The 18,502-nt window shown below is 38.5% G+C and overlaps 2 protein-coding genes across 10 annotated transcripts in view; one reads left to right on the top strand and one right to left on the bottom strand.

The window, feature by feature from the left end:
* LOC144281724 (uncharacterized) lies at positions 1–3,383 on the bottom strand. Its single transcript, XM_077844428.1, has 3 exons — positions 3,373–3,383; positions 2,656–3,231; positions 1–2,293 (listed from the first exon to the last, which is right to left on the bottom strand). The coding sequence occupies exons 1-3, from the start codon at positions 3,381–3,383 to the stop codon at positions 1,948–1,950; spliced, it is 933 nt and encodes a 310-aa protein (XP_077700554.1). The 3' UTR covers positions 1–1,947.
* Positions 2,559–18,502, top strand: part of LRBA (LPS responsive beige-like anchor protein) — a 721,151-nt gene continuing 705,207 nt past the window's right edge. For 6 of the 9 annotated variants that reach the window (XM_077846323.1, XM_077846322.1, XM_077846326.1 and 3 more), the window contains exons 1-2: positions 2,932–3,061; positions 3,403–3,846. In XM_077846323.1, coding sequence (XP_077702449.1) covers positions 3,631–3,846 — 216 coding nt within the window. In that variant the 5' untranslated portion in view covers positions 2,932–3,061; positions 3,403–3,630. The other 3 variants (XM_077846317.1, XM_077846318.1, XM_077846319.1) reach the window with 3 other exon arrangements.

The following is an 18,502-nucleotide window of genomic DNA, read 5'->3' as shown; positions in this document are numbered from 1 at the left end:
AAGAGTTTTAACTCAATCCAAATGATATATACTGAGTACCTACAATGTTCAAGATTGTGCCATGAAGGAGCTTAATAGCTGATGGATAGTTCACCCTGAAGCACTGATTCTATTCTTTAGACCTAAACAATAATCCACAGCTATTGTATTCTGTGGCTAGAAATGAAGTTCCCTCTTCTACCTTCCATGTGCTTTCTTTTGAATCCCCAATTTTTGCCACGTATTTTACTGTAACCAGGGCAAAGTAAAGCAAGAGGTTGTATAAATCTGAAAAACTGTAAAAAGTAGTTGACAATTTTTTTTGGGAATATTCGGGTAATTGTCTTATGTCCTCTTTTGTTTCACCAGTAGTGTTAACAGAGAGCTGGCAAATCCATGACAGATACAAAACTTAGCCCTAGTCATTTACTTATTTATCTAAATTTATTTTTTAAGCTTTTATTTATTTGACAGAGAGTGAGCAAGCATTAAGCAGGGAGGATGGGAGAGGGAGAAACAGACTCCCTGCTGAGCAGGGAGCCCAATGTGGGGCTCAATCCCAGGACCCTGGGAACATGACTTGAGTCAAAGGCAGATGCTTAACCAACTGAGCCACTCAGATGCCCCAGCCCATCATTTATATTGAATAATTGTGACAACACTGTGTTTAGGACATGCTCATTGTCATCTGCTCCTTCTCAATGGCAGACATTTATTTAGCAAATACTTTACTAGCAATTATACAAGATATATTAACATACTCAAGGTAAGACTATCTGCACAAATCTGGGGAGGCATTAATAAAAGGCTATTATTAGCCTTTTATTAATGCCTCTCTACCTCAAAAGAGCCTCCCTGTCTCCTTCCCTACAGATGTGTTAAAGGTCTATTGAAAGTTGTCCCTCTACCTCAGGCACACCCTACTCCCTCTTATTCCAGACTTATTCATTTAACAATCTGAAATATAGGGGCACCTGGGTGGCTCAGTAGGTTAAGCACCTGCCTTGGGCTCAGGTCATGATCCTGGGGTCCTGGGATCAAGCCTGGTACTCCTTGCTCAGTGGGGAGCCTGCTTCTTCCTCCCCCTCTGCCTGCCACTCCCCCTGCTTGTGCCTCTCTGTCAAATAAATAAAATCTTAAAAGAGAATCTGAAATATAAATCTGAGGTGTTTAGTTTTTCAGGGACTTAAAGAAAGCCAAGCCATTGATGTGGCTTGCCTCTTACCCCGGTAATACATGAATCACCAACTCGGATGAGAAAAATGTCTGCTTCATCTTTGGAGTATTTAAATCTACTTGCGCAAAACAGGTATTTAACAAACATTTGCAGTGATATGCGATTTGGTGCAGGTGAATTCATCTTAGTGTTTCTAATAGGTGAAGCGCTTTTCTGAAGAAGATACCCCAATGCTCCGTGTCTTTTCTCGTTTACCTCCCCCCCTCCAAATTCCCAGGAGATCTCAGCTGAAATTCAGTTTCCTTTTCAAGCCCATCTCAAACAACCCTTTCTCTAGGCAATTATTTCGCCACTCAAACCAACATATATATATATATTTTTCTGGCTCCTCCATGGTACGTCCTAACTTAATTTGACCTCAGTTTTTTGCCTCACTTTCATTTTAGGCAACGGCAAGTATATTAGACATTATTATTTTTTAAGGCCTTACGACTTCAAAGAGTACCTAAGGGTGAAAAACCACGTTCCTTAACGGTATTTGTTTTTCACTAAGGCATCAGGGAGACTACCGTTGATAGTGGCGGTGGAGGGGAGGCCGCACCACGATGGCCTGCGCTGGTTTCACTCCTAATGTAACTTATCTCTTAAACTAATCTGAGAATGAGGCGAACCTAACTTTCACATTGGAAAATTACGAGAGGAAAAAAACCCCTGAGAGCTACAGGCAAGATGAGCCCCGCCTCCACGCGGCTCGGAGCAGCTGCCTCAGGAATCCTCCCTCCCTCAGAACCTCAGAACGTGGGGGAGGTCTGGCCGGGCGGCAGCTGCGAAGCAAGGAACCGGCCCCATTCCTCGTGGACACGTTCCCCCTCCCGTCCTCCGCCAAGCGGCGGCAGCTGCCGGGGCATCCCGGTGGAGAGGTCGCTCCAAGTCTTCGCGGCGCGCGGCGCGGGCGGCAGCTGACAGCAGTCGGGGGTGGGGACCCTGCTCCCTCCGGACGGGCGCAGCAGCCTCGGTGGCTCCCGCGCTGCCGCTCCGGGCTCGTAGCGGTCCCTCAGGTGTCCTCGTCCGAGTCCACGAAGACACCCTGGCAACGTGGGGGCGGGTCCTCTCGGCGCTGGGAGACCCCGTGGTAACCTGACAACAGAAGCAGCTGCAGAATCACCTCAGCAACTTGTCAGAACACCTCCCCAGGTCGGGGGTGGGAGGCGTGTGGGGGCGGGGGGAGACGGGGCTCCTGGAAGGAGAGGTCTCTTCCCGCCGCTCGGGGACGCACAGCACCTCCGCCCCCCGCGGCCCCGCGGCCCCCTCGGCCGCCCGCGCTCCCCCGCCTGCCTCCGCCTCCGCGCCCGCCCGCCCCACCGTCCCGCGCGCTCGCGCACGCGCACGCCGCGCCCGGCGGCCCTCGGCGCTGTCATGGCGGCGGGGAGTAGCCTCAGTGGGCGCAGGGACGTCGGCGCGAGCCGTGGCGGGGCGAGCTGTCGCAGGAGCCACCTCACCGCCGCCCGCAGCCTCCGTCGCGGTGTCCACGGCGCCAGCACGGGCTGTTTTTGCAAAGGCTGAGCGCAGGGGTCGGGCGGGCCAGGAAGCCATGGAGTTCTGTGCAGCCGCGGACTCCCGGGGAGCGGACTAGGGAAACTTGGAGGCTGCGACCAGGTGCACTGACCTCTCTCCCTCCCTCCTCTCCGCGCCGCCGCCGCCCTCCCCTTCCCTCTCGCCACAGCACACAGCTCCCCGCCTCCCGCCGTCGAGCCTCAGGTGCCCGAGTGCTCCACTCCTCCCCCTGGGCCGAGCGAGGAGAGCGCTCCCCGCCCCTTTCCCCCGCCTTTTCCTGCCCTGGATCTCCGCCGCCACCTCGGTCTCGCGGCTCCCTGGCGGGGGTGAGGACGAGTCCCGAGGGTCTGGGTGAGGAGGAACTTTCTATTGCTGTGGTAGCTCGCCCCTCCCCCCCGGACCCTTCATTTCCCCGCGACAGTCTCCCTCCCTGTGCACCTGTGAGGAGAGGTAGCCCCGCGCCGGGAACCTGCGGGCGTGTGGGGGAGGAGTGAACCTGTGCGGGGGCCTCCGGAACCCGCCTTCGCTTCGAACCTGCCTTCGAGCCCGAAGGGGTAGCGGGTGGCTGGTCGAGAGGTCGCTGTAGTAACTTGTTTGACGGACAGTAACGATTCCCCTCCACCCCCTCCCCCCCAAAAAGAACCCCCAAAACAAAACCTAGCGTATTTAACATTTATTTAATCTTCCAATAGGGTTTGGCGTTGTTGTCAGCCTCGGGGAGAGAGATTGGACAAATATTCTCCAAGAGGACGAGGGCGACGCCAAGGACTTTCCCCGTCAACTGCTTCTGGGGTTTCTCCACAACTTGGAAGAGTGACTGACCCTTTTCGTGTCGTGTTGCGTGTGTGCGCTCGCTCCGAGTGCAGCAGTTGCTGTCCCGTAGTGACTCCTAGTTGCCCTTCCTCGTGAACCAGCTAGCAATGGCTAGTGAAGACAATAATGTCCCTTCCCCGCCACCAACAGGTGATGACGGGGGAGGTGGAGGGAAAGAAGAAACCGCTGCTGAAGAGAGCGCATTGTCCCTGAAACCAGGGCTCCCCATCAGGGGCATCAGAATGAAATTCGCCGTGTTGACGGGGTTGGTTGAAGTTGGAGAAGTATCCAATAGGGATATTGTAGAAACTGTCTTTAACCTGGTAAGTACATACCTATTTTATAAGCATGTATTCTCAGGGGGCTGGGGAACGAGACGTTAAAGCTGGAGCCATGTGCTTGATTCGAATTGCTGATGGCTTTTTCCATGGATAAAAGAACAAAATTCTACTGGCCTAAATGAAAGAAGGTCTTGTATTTTTCAGTTTAAGGGGAATTACGTAAATTTAAGTGCTCCAGGTTTCCTGCAAGTGAACTTTCGGGCTAAGGAAGTAGTTGTTGCTTGGAAGTATTTTTGTGTGAGTTCAGTGGAGGAGTTTTATTATATAAACATTTTTTTTTTTCCCCCTTGGGATGTGTAGCTAAGTCTGCGTTTCTTTTTAACATTTTAAAGATATTTTCTGTGACTTTTTTGGAGTTGAGAAACAAATGCCCTACATACTTCTTACTCTTGAGTCTGCCTAGGTTACATTTTGCTGTATGTTTCGAACTCAAAAGTTTTGTTCACAGGGCTGATGAAAGGTCAGTTTGCCACAAAGTTAGTATTTATATTTTGATCAGTTTTATTTTTAGACGTAACTAAAAAAAATTAAATTTTGGAATTAATTTAGGGTTTCATCTTGTGAAAATTGAATGGCAGTTTGAGAAGGATTGTGGCAGATGCAGTGTAATCAAACCTATTTCTTTGGTGAATGCGTGTCCAGCAGTAAAACATCTTTGGTCATTGGAAGTTGCTGGTTATATACTGTGAACTACGAATGTTATTTTTGAGAGGTGGGCATGCAGTACTTTCATTTCTCTCTACTCCAGCCTTAGAAATGGTTATTTCTAAGGGGCCTTTTTTAGATTTCATTACTGCAACTTCTGTTGCTCATCTACTTAAAGATGAGAAGTAAATTATTCCACCTCTTCTGCCTACTTACCTGTGTTTGAAGATAACCGATGGGAACAAATATGAATATGTAATAGCTCTAATAACTGTCTAGCACCCTTCCCTTTTGCCTCTGTATTTTCAAGGTTAGGCTTGTTTTATTCCAGGGCAGTTAATTATTTCCTTCACTAGACCTTTACCAATAGTCTGGTCACCTGCAGTATGACTTCTAGAATGAGAAAGAAGCTAAGTGAAATTCGCTTACTTTTGGAATATAAAAACTTTGAACAATAGGGTATTTCTCTAACATTTGTTTGCTTATATATAAAAAGAGACACACGGGTACACATTTTTAAAAAACTATAATGGAAATGTTCAAATATACATAAATACAGGATAGTACTCTGGTATCCATTATTTCAACAATTACTAAAACTTTGGGGATCTAGTGTGTTTTGTGATCTTTAAAAGTTTGTAAATCTCAAAAAGATACCTGGTAAATGGATTCATTCCTTCAAAATAGACTTGAAAAATTTTTAAAAGATTTTTCTTTTTCTAAACCTCATGTACCTTGACAAACAAATTTGTGGTACTGATACAGCCCATAATTAGTTGTTTGTGTGTGAAATACAACATTACTCTGGCAGAAGGAGGATTCGAACTCCTTTGTTCGTTAGAATGCCTCCTATGAAGGTAGATGACCAAACACGAGTCACCTGCATTCTATTAAGGAAAATCCAAATTCTGTAGTAATGGTTTGCTTATATACTGCTTAGATTTGTAGGCCTGGTAGGGATATAAGATTATCGGTTACATCCTGCACAGCTACCTGTTTTCATAGTAATAGGTGTCCAGTAAAAAGGAGAGGGAAAATCTGTTCAGTTATACCTCTTTACTGTCATTCTCTGCTCATGCAGAGCACGGGATTAGATTAGTTCCTCCCTTAAAATACTTCTCATGTTCTTTCATGGATATGTAGCGTCTTGGCTGGTCTTTAGAAAATCTTGAGAACTGAAATTTTGGGAATTTGATAAGCCAGTCCATCTCAACATTTTTAGTACTACATCACCTAAATATTTCCTGATAGTTATTAGCTTTGATCTTAATTCTGCTCAAAGAAGGAAATGACATTAATAATCATGATTTTATAGAGGTTGTGACTTGTATTTACTATGTGCCAGGCAATGGGCCAAATGCTTTACATGTTTTTAAATTCCCCTTTCAACAACTGTTTAATATATATTTCATTTTATAGATGAGGAGACTGAGACACTGAAAGGTTGAATAGATTGCCTGTAATTTGGTGATTCTTAGAATGGCAACCTTTCCAGGGGTACATCTTTCTCTTGAGTTGATATAGAATTGTTTGCTTCTCTCAGCAGGTATTTATAGCTCAGGCGTAACTTTCCTCAATATGAGGATACAAAAAACACTGGTCCTACTAAATATTAATGATGAAATAAATCTCCATCAGAAGAATTCATTTCTTTTTCTTTTCTTTTTTTTTTTCTTTAAGAGAGAGCGTGAGTTGGGGGGATTGGGAGGGGCAGAGTCAGAGGGAGAGGGAGAGAATCTTAAGCAGACTTCACCCTGAGCCCAGAGTCAGATGTGGAGATGGATCTCATGACCCTGAGGTCATGACCTGACCTGAATCAAGAGTCAGAGGCTTAACTGACTCTACCACCCTCATTTCTTCCTCTAACATTCAAATAGCTTTCACAAAACTGCTTTAAAAAGTAAAAAACTGCTTAAAAGCAAAAACGTTTTTCTGGTCATTCAGTTGTTTTTTTTTTTTTTACTTGGCATTTGGATGTAGAAAGCTTATCATTAACATTTTTTATATTGTGTTAAAATTTATAAAATTGTGAAAAATAGAATACAGACAGAATATGTCATATGTGTAAGTAATAAGCTCTGTAAATCTTCCATCTAACTTAATCAGTATATTACCAATTTCACTGAATCTTTGTGTGTTCCTCCTTTATCCTATCTTCACTGGAGTTTTCATTAGTAAGTTTAACATTTATAGCTATCATAACTTTTTCTGGCATTTTGTTAAATGCCAGATTATGTCCTACTGTTGCTTTTTTACTGATTACATATTAGCTACTTTAATAATATTTGTGCTGTTAAAATTAAACAACTTCCCTTCCCTTGGAGTTGTCCAAATTAGTAATAGAGCCATACATTCAGAGATCTTTACAAAGTACTGTGTCCTAACTTTGCTAATGTAGCTTGGCCTTATTGTAACTTGATCAAAATGCCTTTGAAATTTACCACTGTTTTTATAATTTCTTTTGCAAATCTGTTTTATGGGTAAGTTTTGATTAATAGTACAAGTGAATTCAAGTGTTTCAAACTTTTAGTCAACTTTTACATTTTTCTTGTTGCAACTTAAAACCATTTCATTTTGTTTTTATCTGTATGCTAAAATAATTTGTCAAGACGTTTGGACCCAGAGTAATTAATGTATTGGCATGTTTTCAGGAACTTGCTGAGTTTAAGGTTTCTATCAGGTCTTTAAAAGTATTCAGTTCAAGGATATTGTTTCCCATGGGCTAGTGACAAATACATGTTTTAATGAAATTTGTTTAAAAAGTATATGATTTTCATTAAAATGTTAAAGCTTAGAAGATAGAATGTAACTTTTCATGACTCATTATATGTCATTTGGTATAGGTCTTGCTAAAGATATTAATGGTACAAACTTTTAATACCTCCAGGAGCTGAGAATGTCACATAGAGGCTCTGTTAGTATTGACTGTGTGCAGAGGGGTATACTTGTAGACTTAAAGGGGCAGCTTCTATTCCATTCTGGTTGGTTGTTGGACTGTGGTAATAGGGGCCCAATAGTCTCTCATACCTTTTGATTTTTCAGGAAGAATTGGAAATTTAGATTTTAAATAACATTTTAAAATGTCCAATTAAATATTATAGAAACCTATAAAATTTGAGGGAGTTATTTTTCAAGCCTTTATATGAACGTTTATTAGATAATGACACAAGATGCTTGTTAATGTGTTCCCCCAACCCCCATGAATTTGTACATCATGTTATAGGTAATAGAAAACTTGAGCTGGTTTTAAACACAATAAAAAGGATTTATAGTCTCCAAGTCCAAAGGTAGGACAAGACTGACAGTTACACAGTAATGTTAAAGATCAGTTTCTTTCTGTTTCTGTTCTGCTTTCTTCAGTCTGTTGCTGTTCTTCTCACGATTGTAGGATGGCTGCCAGTGATGGTTGGGGCCATATATATTTTTGTTCACATCTCTTGGGAGACAGAGCCTCACTGTCCTAACATTCCAGATAAGAGTCCTGACTGGATTACTGAACTAGTGACTGTGGCTATTGAAATGGTTGATTGGCTTAAGCAAACCTAGGCCAGGATAGGGTTAATTTTCTTTGAAGTGTATGGCCTCTCTGGGGAGAGGTGGATACACAAATGAAAATTTGGAAGAATTTCAAATAAGAAATGGAAGGGTAGGGGTGCCTGGGTGGCTCAGTTGGTTAGGTGTCTGATTTTGGCTCAGGTTCTGGATCTTGGGATCCTGGGCTCCAATCATGTGTTGGGCTCCATGCTGGATGTAGAGCCTGCTTGGGATTCTCTCTCTCTCTCTCTCCTGCCTCTTTCCTGCTTGTGTGCACACGTTCTTTCTCTCTCAAAATCTTAAAAAAAAAAAAAAATGAAAGGATAAATGGATAGTTGGATAAACAAGCAACGATGTCCACTATTCTTTCCAAATGCATGATAATATAATAGTAATATGTTTGTTTAAAGAGAAAAAATTCATTCATTAACTCAATATCCTATTGTGATTTTGAGCAAGTTTTTAAAAACCCTTTGTGCCATAGTTTTTCCTCTGTACAATAGGGAAACTACACTGTAGCCAGGATTAAATGAATAAATACTTGTAAAGCACTTAAAATAACATGTGGCACATTGCTATTATAAGTATTGATATTATTTTAATATTTGTAGTTTTAGATAAGTCATCATATACCAACCTTATTTTTTATTGCTGTATAGCTATTACTAGCCTTATTGGCTCTGCAATATATTATGTAGTTCTTTTGAAATATACTTAATAGCCATTGTGATTTTTTAGAAATGACTTGCTTTTAAACACCTTTGCTGAAATTTACGTACCGTAGAAAATCACTTGTTTTAAGTATGCAATTTAGTGATTTTTATTAAGTTTACAGAGCTGCGCAGGCATTACCACAATCTAATTTTAGAACATTTACATCCTGTGTTCAAGATGTTTCATAGTTTTAGCTCTTGCATTTAGGCCTGTGATTCATTTTGAGTTAATTTATTAAAAAAGAATTTAAGTAATTTCTACACCCAGCATGGGGCTTGAATTCATGATCCCAGGATCAAGAGTCTCATGCTCTTCTGACTGAGCTATCCAGGTGCCCCCATTTTGAGTTGATTTTTGTATGATGTGATAGAATGATAAGATAGGGTCTAAATTCATCTTTTTGTATATAGATGTTACTGCTCTTTGTTGAAATGGGTATTCTTTCCCACTGAATTATCTTTGCACCTTTGTCAAAAATCAGTTGACCATAAGTGTAAGTTCCTTTGATATGTCTGTTCTTTACTACTGCCCCACTGTCTTAATTACTAAAGCTTTGTAGTAAGTATTGAAATAGAGATGTATGTCCTTTTACTTTATTCTTCTTTTTTCAAGGTTATTTTGGCTATTCTCTGTTCTTTGCATTTACATATTAATTGTCTGATTAGTTTATCAGTTTCTGTGAAAAAGCAAGCTGGGATTTTGACGGGGAGTTGTTGAATCTATCGGTAACTTTGAGGAATATTGAGTTTTCCATTCCGTGAATAGGGACTGTCTTCCCATTTATCAAGGTCTTTCTTAATTAATGAATGTTTTATATTTTCAGTGTATGAGGAGATGAATTATTTGAATTAAAAGTTTTTTTTTTTTTGCTATCAAAATACTTCTTTAGGCAGCTTTGTGCATTGAAATTTCTAGAAATGGAATAAATGGTTCAAAGTATATAACATTTATATAGATCATGAGTGGATATTGTTTATTAATGTTGGTAATTAAAAGGAACTTAGGTAAATTGATGAATTTTAAAACCTTTATAGTTTCTTGGAGGTGATGGAATTAGTCATTTAGGTCCCTGCAGGTATACAGTTTTGTTTCCATTTAAATTGGTCCACTTTAAACTGAGAAGTAATTCGGAAAACTGAAAAACAGAATTTTTCTTTTGTTTGTGAATTAATAGAAAAAGAAAGCTTTTGTTTTTCATACTGACCTAGCTAAACTTATCTAGCATATTTAATTTTTATATTATAAGGTATCTCTTTCCACACATAAATCCTTTAAAATATTTTTAATAGTTTCTGTATATGTGAAGGAAAAATATCCAGAGTGCATTTGTTTTATAGTACTTAGATAATAAATTGTTTTATTTATCTTTATACTTTAGAACTTTTTACAGTGTTTGATATTCAAAAATGTTTGTTAAAAAAAAAGTTTGTTAAATTAAGTGGAAATATCCCAATCTTATCATTTAATAAATTACAGTCATTAGCCTAATTTTATTCTTTTCTGAAAAAGATGTGTTGTTCAGAACTTAATCCATATTTCTTTTACTATTTTCTATTATGAAGTTACTTTTTATGTAGATTGCATTTTTCTTTGTACAGTTTTGAGTTACTTCAATATCTGTAAGTTAACAAATTTTGTTAACTTGCTTTTCAGAATAGTCTGTTATAACCTCTTAGTGTTTTCCTTTTCTCTAGTATTATTTCATGTAATGGGATATATACTCAGAAACTTGTATGCATTGAGTCTTACTAGTGAGTCTTTGGCTTAAAAGCTGTTGGGACAATATATAAAGTAAAAAGCAGAAGAAGGAAACAATAAAAAATAGAGATTACATGAATTCTTTCTAATTTGCTAAACTAATTTCATAAAACACTACTAGTTTTAGATTTTTAAGATGTTTTGTGTGTCTTTGTGTATCTTTTCTGATTCTTCACAGAGATTTAATTGGATTTGTCCAAGAGTAATACATGTGACTGAGATGTGTTGTGTGAAGTGCAGAATTTCTTGTTAATAGAGGTTGTGAAAGACTGCATATTGGGGATTTTGTAGAGCAGACTCTTTAGGTAGGAAATTGTACACCAAAAGACTTCTAAGATTATGTAACTATCTGAAGTTCGTGTTCTAATTTTTGTTAGAAACCGCACCTGGGTGTTTACATTTATTTCTCAGGCTTCTTTTGACCAGAGTTATAAGTCTTTTAGTAATTTATGTCCTATAAAAATTGCAGTTTTAGAGGTGAGGGGCTGGATTTTCCATATATATTTTGAGAAAGATGAAAACTGATGAGGTCTCAGTTATGTTTTTGTTTTTTCTTTTTAAAGATTTTATTTATTTATTCATGAGAGACACATGTACAGAGAGGCAGAGACATAAGCAGAGGGAGAAGCAGGCTCCTCGCAGGGAGCCCGATGTGCGTCTTGATCCCGGAATTCCAGGATCACGCTCTGGGCCGAAGGCAGGCTCTAAACCGCTGAGCCACCCAGGAGTCCCTCAATTATGTTTTGTTAGAAGTAAATCAGCTTGGGAACTGAAAAAGATACTCTTTTTGCCTAATAAGATCTTTGTTCAATGAATAATAGCTTAATTGTGGTGCGATATTTTTATTTATAAACTATAGTAAATCTTACAAAGCAATGAGAATTTTAAATTATCAGTCCTCTAATGAGGTGTTTGGATTTTGTTGTTTCTAGTGAAAAAACTGAGAAAGTAGTACAAATATGTTATCTTTTTAAAGTTTTAATTTAATTAATTTTAGGGCACCAGTGAGTGGGTAGAGGGGCTGAGGGAGAGGCGGGGAATGCCAAGCAGACTCTGGATTTCACCACTCAGATCATGACCTGAGCCAAAAATCAAGAGTTGAATGCTTAATGGACTGAGCAACCCAGGCACCCAATACAAATATGTTATCTTAAATCCCATATTACAGTATCTAGTTGAAACTAGTCTTTATGATCTTTGGGCTTCAATATCTTGAATAAAAATAATTCTGTCTCAGAGCTTATAAATACATTTGTATTTGAGTTACTTCAATATCTGTTTTATCACTAAGGAACAAATTTTGTTATTTTCAGAATAGTCTCTTATAACCTCTTAGTTTTTTCCTTTTCTCTAGTATTATTTCATGTAATGGGATATATACTCAGAAACTTACTTGTATGCAGTGAGTCTTACTAGTGAGTCTTTGGCTTAAAAGCTGTTGGGACAGCTTTATGTTAAAAAGATTTTAACATAAATCATTTTTAAAAAAGTGTTGGTTTTATGTTAATACATGAAACTTAAAAAAAAGTCCTGATAATAATATGATAGTCAATCAGTTTCAAATTGGTGTCAACAAATCTAGGGGTGCCTGGCAGGCTCAATTGGAAGAGCTTGCGATTCTTTTTTTCTTTTTTTTTTTCTTTTTTAAAAAGACTTTTATTTATTTATTTGAGAGAGAGAGAGAGAGAGAGAACACAAGTGGAGAAAAGGGGCAAGAGGAAGAGGGAGAAGCAGACTCTCTCCTGAGGCAGGGAGCCCCATGTGGGGCATGATCCTGGTATCATGACCTGATCTGAAGGCAGATACTTAACCCACTGGGCCACTCAGGCACCTTGAGCTTATGATTCTTGATCTTGGGGTTGTGAGTTTGGGCCCCACATTGGGTGTAGAAATTACTTAAAGTAACTTTCTAGAAACAAAGTAAGCATGCATTTTAGAGGCTCATTGGTATCTAAAATGGAGAAAAACTATTACTTATTACAGAAAATTATATAAAGGTATTGTAAAATGATTAATATTGTTATCACTAACTCATTTTCTTACATCAAATTGCTATGAAATTGATAGGCATTAAGCAGACACAAAATCCATAGCATTTTTAGATAATTTTCCTTGTTGCAGTCATGAGTGGATAGGCAAAGTAGTGCCAGTGGCCAGAAGTGTGAGTGGGTGATTTTGTCAGTTTACTAAAACATTAGGTGGATTTACAGTTCTTAATCTATTTCAAAGACTTTTTGGGTTCAGTTTTTATTTTCAGTGTTGGTAAGATGATCTCTGGCTCTTGAGGTAGGGGAAACATACATTGATAACTGTGATAGGCTTTTGAGTTTGAAATTAAATTTTTTTTGCTTTATCATAGCAATATCTAAGACTTACTGAGCGTGCCAGGCTCTGTTTGATGTGTGTATTAACCCAATTCATACAATTTACATAGGTGTTTCTACCAAAATGCCTTGTGTTTTTGCAAAAGCAGACTAAGAAACAGGATTTATGGGGGGAAAATAGGATTGGGGTGGGCCATTCAAAACCTGTGGCACCTTGTGACCAGAATACTAACAAAATCAATAATAATCCTGGATGAAAATACTATCAAGGTTAAATCTCTACTAGTATTTTCATGTTAGCATCACATTCACTTTGTGGTAGTAACCCTGGAGCTCATGCTTCCTTCATTGATATGTAGGCTTGGTTATTTTAGTTCTGATAGACAACATTTTTATCAGTATTAAATATGTGATCCACGGTGTAGCTTTCCTCATTAATTCATTGTTTTAATACAGTGAGGAATGTTTTTGTGGTTTTTCATTCGTATTTGCAGATTGTTGGATATTTAACATTGTAGAAAAAGCATACTAGTTCTTGGAGTCATTAACCCAGGTACTATTTGCATTAAAGGAAAGCAGTTCTGCAGATTTTTAGGTTTTTCATAAAATCTTTGCGTATTGCCAATTTATTCTTTTTAATTCTTTTGGAAAAAATTATGTATGAACCAGGATCATATCCACACTATTCCTACATTATTCTACTCTGTAATTCAAGGCAAAGATATAAGTTGCATAGAAGATACTGTGCTATTATAATATTCATTTTATAAATGGTGAAACTGAGGCAGAGTATATGTAGCTTGCTTAAGTCATTGCTGAGATTCAAGTCCAGGGAGTCCACAACCTCAACTGTTAACCACTAGGCCATACATGGTCTATAACTACAAAAACCCTTAAATGTAAAAAAGTGGCTTAAGGCATCTTTCAATTTTATATTTGAATAGTAACTCTGGGAAAGTAGATTGTTTATGAGCTGCCTAATATAGTCAAGATTTGCCTTATGAAAGGTAGGGTTATTCCTCCCCCCCCCCCCATTTAAATACCTAAAATGCATGTTAGGAAAAGAGAGGTTTTAGTGAATATGATTTTTATTTTTATTTTTTATTTTTTGAATGTGATTAAAAAATATTTATTTATTTATTCATGAGAGACACAGAGAGAGAGGCTGAGACATAGGCAGAGGGAGAAGCAGGCTCCCTGCAGGGAGCCCAATGTGGGACTCGATCTTAGATCCCAAGATCCTGCCCTGAGCCAAAGGCAGATGCTCAACCATTGAGCCACCCAGGTGTCCCTTGAATGTGATTTTTAAATTGGATGGAATTAATGACATAGTTAAACATTATACAAGATAGTGGAATTTGCTTCTTTACTTTCATGGTTAAGATTTAATTAGCTTAGGGGTGCCTGCGTGGCTCAGTCAGTTAAGCATCAGCCTTTGGTTCAGGTAATGATCCCAGGGTCCTGGAATTGAACCTGTGTCTCCTTGGACTCTCTGCTCATCAGGGAGCCTACTTCTCCCTTTCCCTCAGCCCCTTCCCCTGCTCATGTTTTCTCTTGCTCTCGTGTACTCTCTCTCTCATGCACTCTATCTCTCTCAAATAAAAAAAAAATCTTTTTTTTTTTAAGATTTTAATTTTTTATTTTTTGAATGTGATTAAAAAATATTTATTCATCAGAGACAGAGACAGGCACAGACATAGGCAGAAGGAGAAATAGTCTCCCTGTGGGGAGCCTGATGCAGGACTCCATCCCAGGACCTTGGGATCACGACCTGAGCCAAAGGCAGATGCTCAACCAGCATCTGAGCCACCCAGGTGACCCTCAAATAAAAAAGCTTAGCTTCCAGAATTGAAATGACCTTCTATATCAATCCTATAAGAAAGTGGATTTTTGGGGCGCTTGGATGCTACCCTTGTGTAGCACAAGTGCGAAGGTGATGACCAGAGTGAGAGCTGGTGAAGAGCAGCACTTAGAAGCCAGGTAGTGGGCATGAAGGAGTGGCCAGGGGGAAAGGAGGAGCACCAGGAGGGCTGGGGCACAGAAGTCAGGCAGAAAAGAGTCTGAGGACAGAGAAAATGACCAATCATGTCAAACATCGTCACATGCTAGAAGACTCCATCCTCAAAAAATAAAAAAAATAAACTACTAAGGGATATACTTCAGAAGTAGAACCAAGAAATAGAGTGAAATGCAAGACATACATATGAGCCAACCACATAGTAAACATCAGTAAATCTAAGAAATATGAAGAAATATTCCTGTTTTCCAATATTCAGTGTCTCTGACTACAAGTTGTTTCATCCTGTGAAAGTCAAGCATTCTGTGATAAACTCAAGCATGGCCGTATGATTTCCCTTGATCCATGAAATATGAATGGAAGTGACATGTCACTTGGGAGCAGACACTCTAAGAGCCTCAAAGTTCAATACTGTACAAAGTTTGGGGAAGGGAATGGCAAGAGATAAACCAAGATCCAGGTTAGTTATCTGTCATGTTAAGGAACTTGGCCTTTACCCAGAAAAGAATGAGAAACTAACTATAGAAAGATTTTGAAAGGAAAATCAAACGGTCAGATTTTAACTTTACACAAAATACTGCAGGAGTTGTGGAGAGTATTTAGAAGAAGACACCAAAGAAGCAGAAATACCAGCAGGTAAGCTACTGTAACTATACAGGAAAAAAAGTGTTGAGTACTGAACGGGTGCAGTATACTGAAGATGTAGAAGACAGGAGTAAAGAAATATTCACTATCCCAAATCATATTCCCAAACACCAATATTTAAATTAATTACCCAGAATTATCGCAGAAAAGACCAAATCACAAATCACAATCATTGTACTGTTAATTACCACTAAAAAGTTAAAAGTTCAAGTTTAGTTTTTTTTTTTTTTTATGATTTTAAAGAAGTAATCTCTACACTTAACGTGGGGCTCAAACCTACAACCCCAAGATCAAGAGTCACATGCTCTGCCACCTAAATAAGCCAAGTGCCCCGCAATTTAGTTATATGTAAAAACAATCCGAATAGGAATGTACTGGCACAATAATAAAGGACATTAAAAATTCATCCACATGGTATCCCCCCCCACCTCATTTCATATAAGGTTGGTTATAAGATCAGAAATTAAATACCACATTGTATTTCACTTCTGTATAGCCATTAGATTGTACTCCCGGAAGTTTTAGATGGGGGGTGGGGGGGAAGAAGTCTTAGTCGAATATATAGGACAGACATCATCATCATCTAATAATGTAATCAATGTAGTCAATATTTAAATGTCACAAGGATGATTCACTTTCAACAGACAGGAATAAGAATGGGGTATACTTGTAAAGTATCAGAAAATCTAATAAACTAAATTAGACTTAAAATGATAAATAAATGAATAAATAAAAGGATAGAAGTATAGTTAAAGAAATGGGGTACCTAGAGGGTAAAGAATTGACAGTTTAAACTCCATGAAGACAAAGTCTGTACCTCTTATTCACTGTTTTATTCTCCGCATCTACCTGACACCCATGCCTGGCACACCATTTCTGCTCCACAAGTATTCATTGAATGAATGAATTAATCCCATTAAAAAAACATAATACATTTCATAAAAGGGAACAATATCATTTTATTAAATCATACGAGATAGGTCTAGCCAAAATAGCAGCATGTAAAATTGATTCTTTGACTTCTTAAATGTCTTATTTGAAAATTTAAATGCTAAATAAACTCTACTTAAATTTATACTTTATAGGAAGAAAGGATAATCTTGTCCCATAAATTTGAATATATGGTACTTTATACAGTAAATCTATTATGAAAACAAATCAATTTTAAGAAAAAGTCATATGAACATTAATCCTGACAAATAACTAAGACAACAACTGGTATTACCTTCTGCAACTGATTACCAAAAGCATTATTATATCCTATTAATATACTCACTGTGATCAGTATATAGTCACCAAAAAGCCCCACTCTCTTGGGGCACATGGCTTGTTCTTGATCTCAGTCATGAATTCAAGCCCCACTTTAGGACTAGAGTTTACTTAAATGAAATTAAAAGAAAATTAAAAAAAATCCACATTCTTATTTTTAATTCACTTTTTAAAAAGATTTTATTTTTTTGAGAGAGAGCAAGGAAGAGAGTGCAAGCAGGGGGAGTGACAGAGGAAGAGGGGGAGAGAGAATCTTAAGCAGGCTTCAGACCCAGCATAGAGTGCATTGTGGGGCTCAGTCTTGCATCCCAGAGATGATGACCTGGCCAAGATCAAGAGTCAGGTGCTTAACTGAACGAGTTATCTAAGTGCCCTGTAGTTCTTTTAGTGAGGGTCTTTGAGTGGTAAACTCAGTATTTGTTTAGAAATTTCTTCATATTTCCCTTGCTCTTGAATCTAGTTTAGCTGGATATAGAATTCTAGTTGATGATAATTTTCTCTTAATATTTTGAAGATTGTGTTTCCTCTCTAGTCTCTTATTGAAGTTGTCCCTGTTACAGTTTTAATTACTTAACTTTATAGCTAATCAGTTTCTGTGGTTGCTTTTAAGATTTTTTTCTTTGGTTTTGAGGTTCTGTAGTTTTACCATAACTTATCTATGGGTGGTTGTGCTTCTTAAATGTGTTTTTCTGGAGAATTCCCATGAATAATGGCTTTTCTTCATTTTACCCATTTTTTTTTTTTTTTTAAGATTTCTTATTTATTCATTTGAGAGAGAGTACAAGGGAGAGCACAAGCAGGGGAAGGGGTCAGAGGGAGAAGGTGAAGTAGATTCCCCTCTGAGCAGGGTGCCTGACGTGGGGCTTAATCCCAGGATGGTAGGATCATGACCTGAGCCAAAGGCAGTTCACTTAACCGACTGAGCACCTAGGCACCCCATTCATTTTATTTATTTGTATTTTGTAATTTCTAATATGTGACATGTTTTTTTCCATTCTGTCCTTCATGTCTCAATCTTTCATATTTTCGATCTTTCTTGTGATTCATATCTTTTTTCTGGTTTCTTCTTAATTTCCATTGAATCTGTAATCTAACCTGTTCTTTTGAGTTTTTCTTTTTATGGACTATACTTTTAGAAGTTACTCAAATTTGTATTGTTTTAAAAATAGAATCTTCTATTTTTTTCTTCTCTCTTGTTCTTTTATATCTTTAGTTATTCTGTTTTTGTTGTCTAGTAGGTATATTTTATCTCTGGGGGGGTGTTGTTTACAAGGGTGTTATGTAATCCTGGATTGTGAGCTAATTTTTCAGGAGCCTAGTTTCAGACAAGTAGAGTCTGTTCTATTGATTTATTTAAGTGCGATATTAAAAAAAAAGATTCAGTTGAGCAAAGTTCTTTTTTTTTTTTTTTTTTTAAAGATTTTATTTATTTATTCATGAGAGACAGAGAGAGAGAGGCAGAGGGAGAAGCAGGCTCCATGCAGGGAGTCTGATGTGGGACTCGATCCCTGAACTCCAGGATCAGGCCCTGAAAGAAAAGAAAAATTAATAACTTTGCTGCTTACTACTATCTCTTGAAAAGATTTGGAAAAAGTTGAGCATTAAAGTTAAAATGGAAAAATTTGGCACGTCTCTGAGAGTTTTGTTTTAAATTCTCACTGCTATAGAATGTAAATATTGACTTCACTTGTGAAATTTTTGAATCCTGAAAGGATGTCCTGATTACTAATTA

Source organism: Canis aureus, chromosome 13 (assembly GCF_053574225.1).
Source record: "Canis aureus isolate CA01 chromosome 13, VMU_Caureus_v.1.0, whole genome shotgun sequence".
In the NCBI taxonomy this organism is placed as follows: domain Eukaryota; kingdom Metazoa; phylum Chordata; class Mammalia; order Carnivora; family Canidae; genus Canis; species Canis aureus.
This window is presented reverse-complemented; position numbering and strand designations above follow the sequence as displayed.

Coding starts and splice junctions, on each gene's coding strand:
- LOC144281724 (XM_077844428.1), bottom strand. Junction 2,294..2,655: donor GACGGAGGCTGCGGGCGGCG/GTGAGGTGGCTC, acceptor TTCTGTTGTCAG/GTTACCACGGGGTCTCCCAG.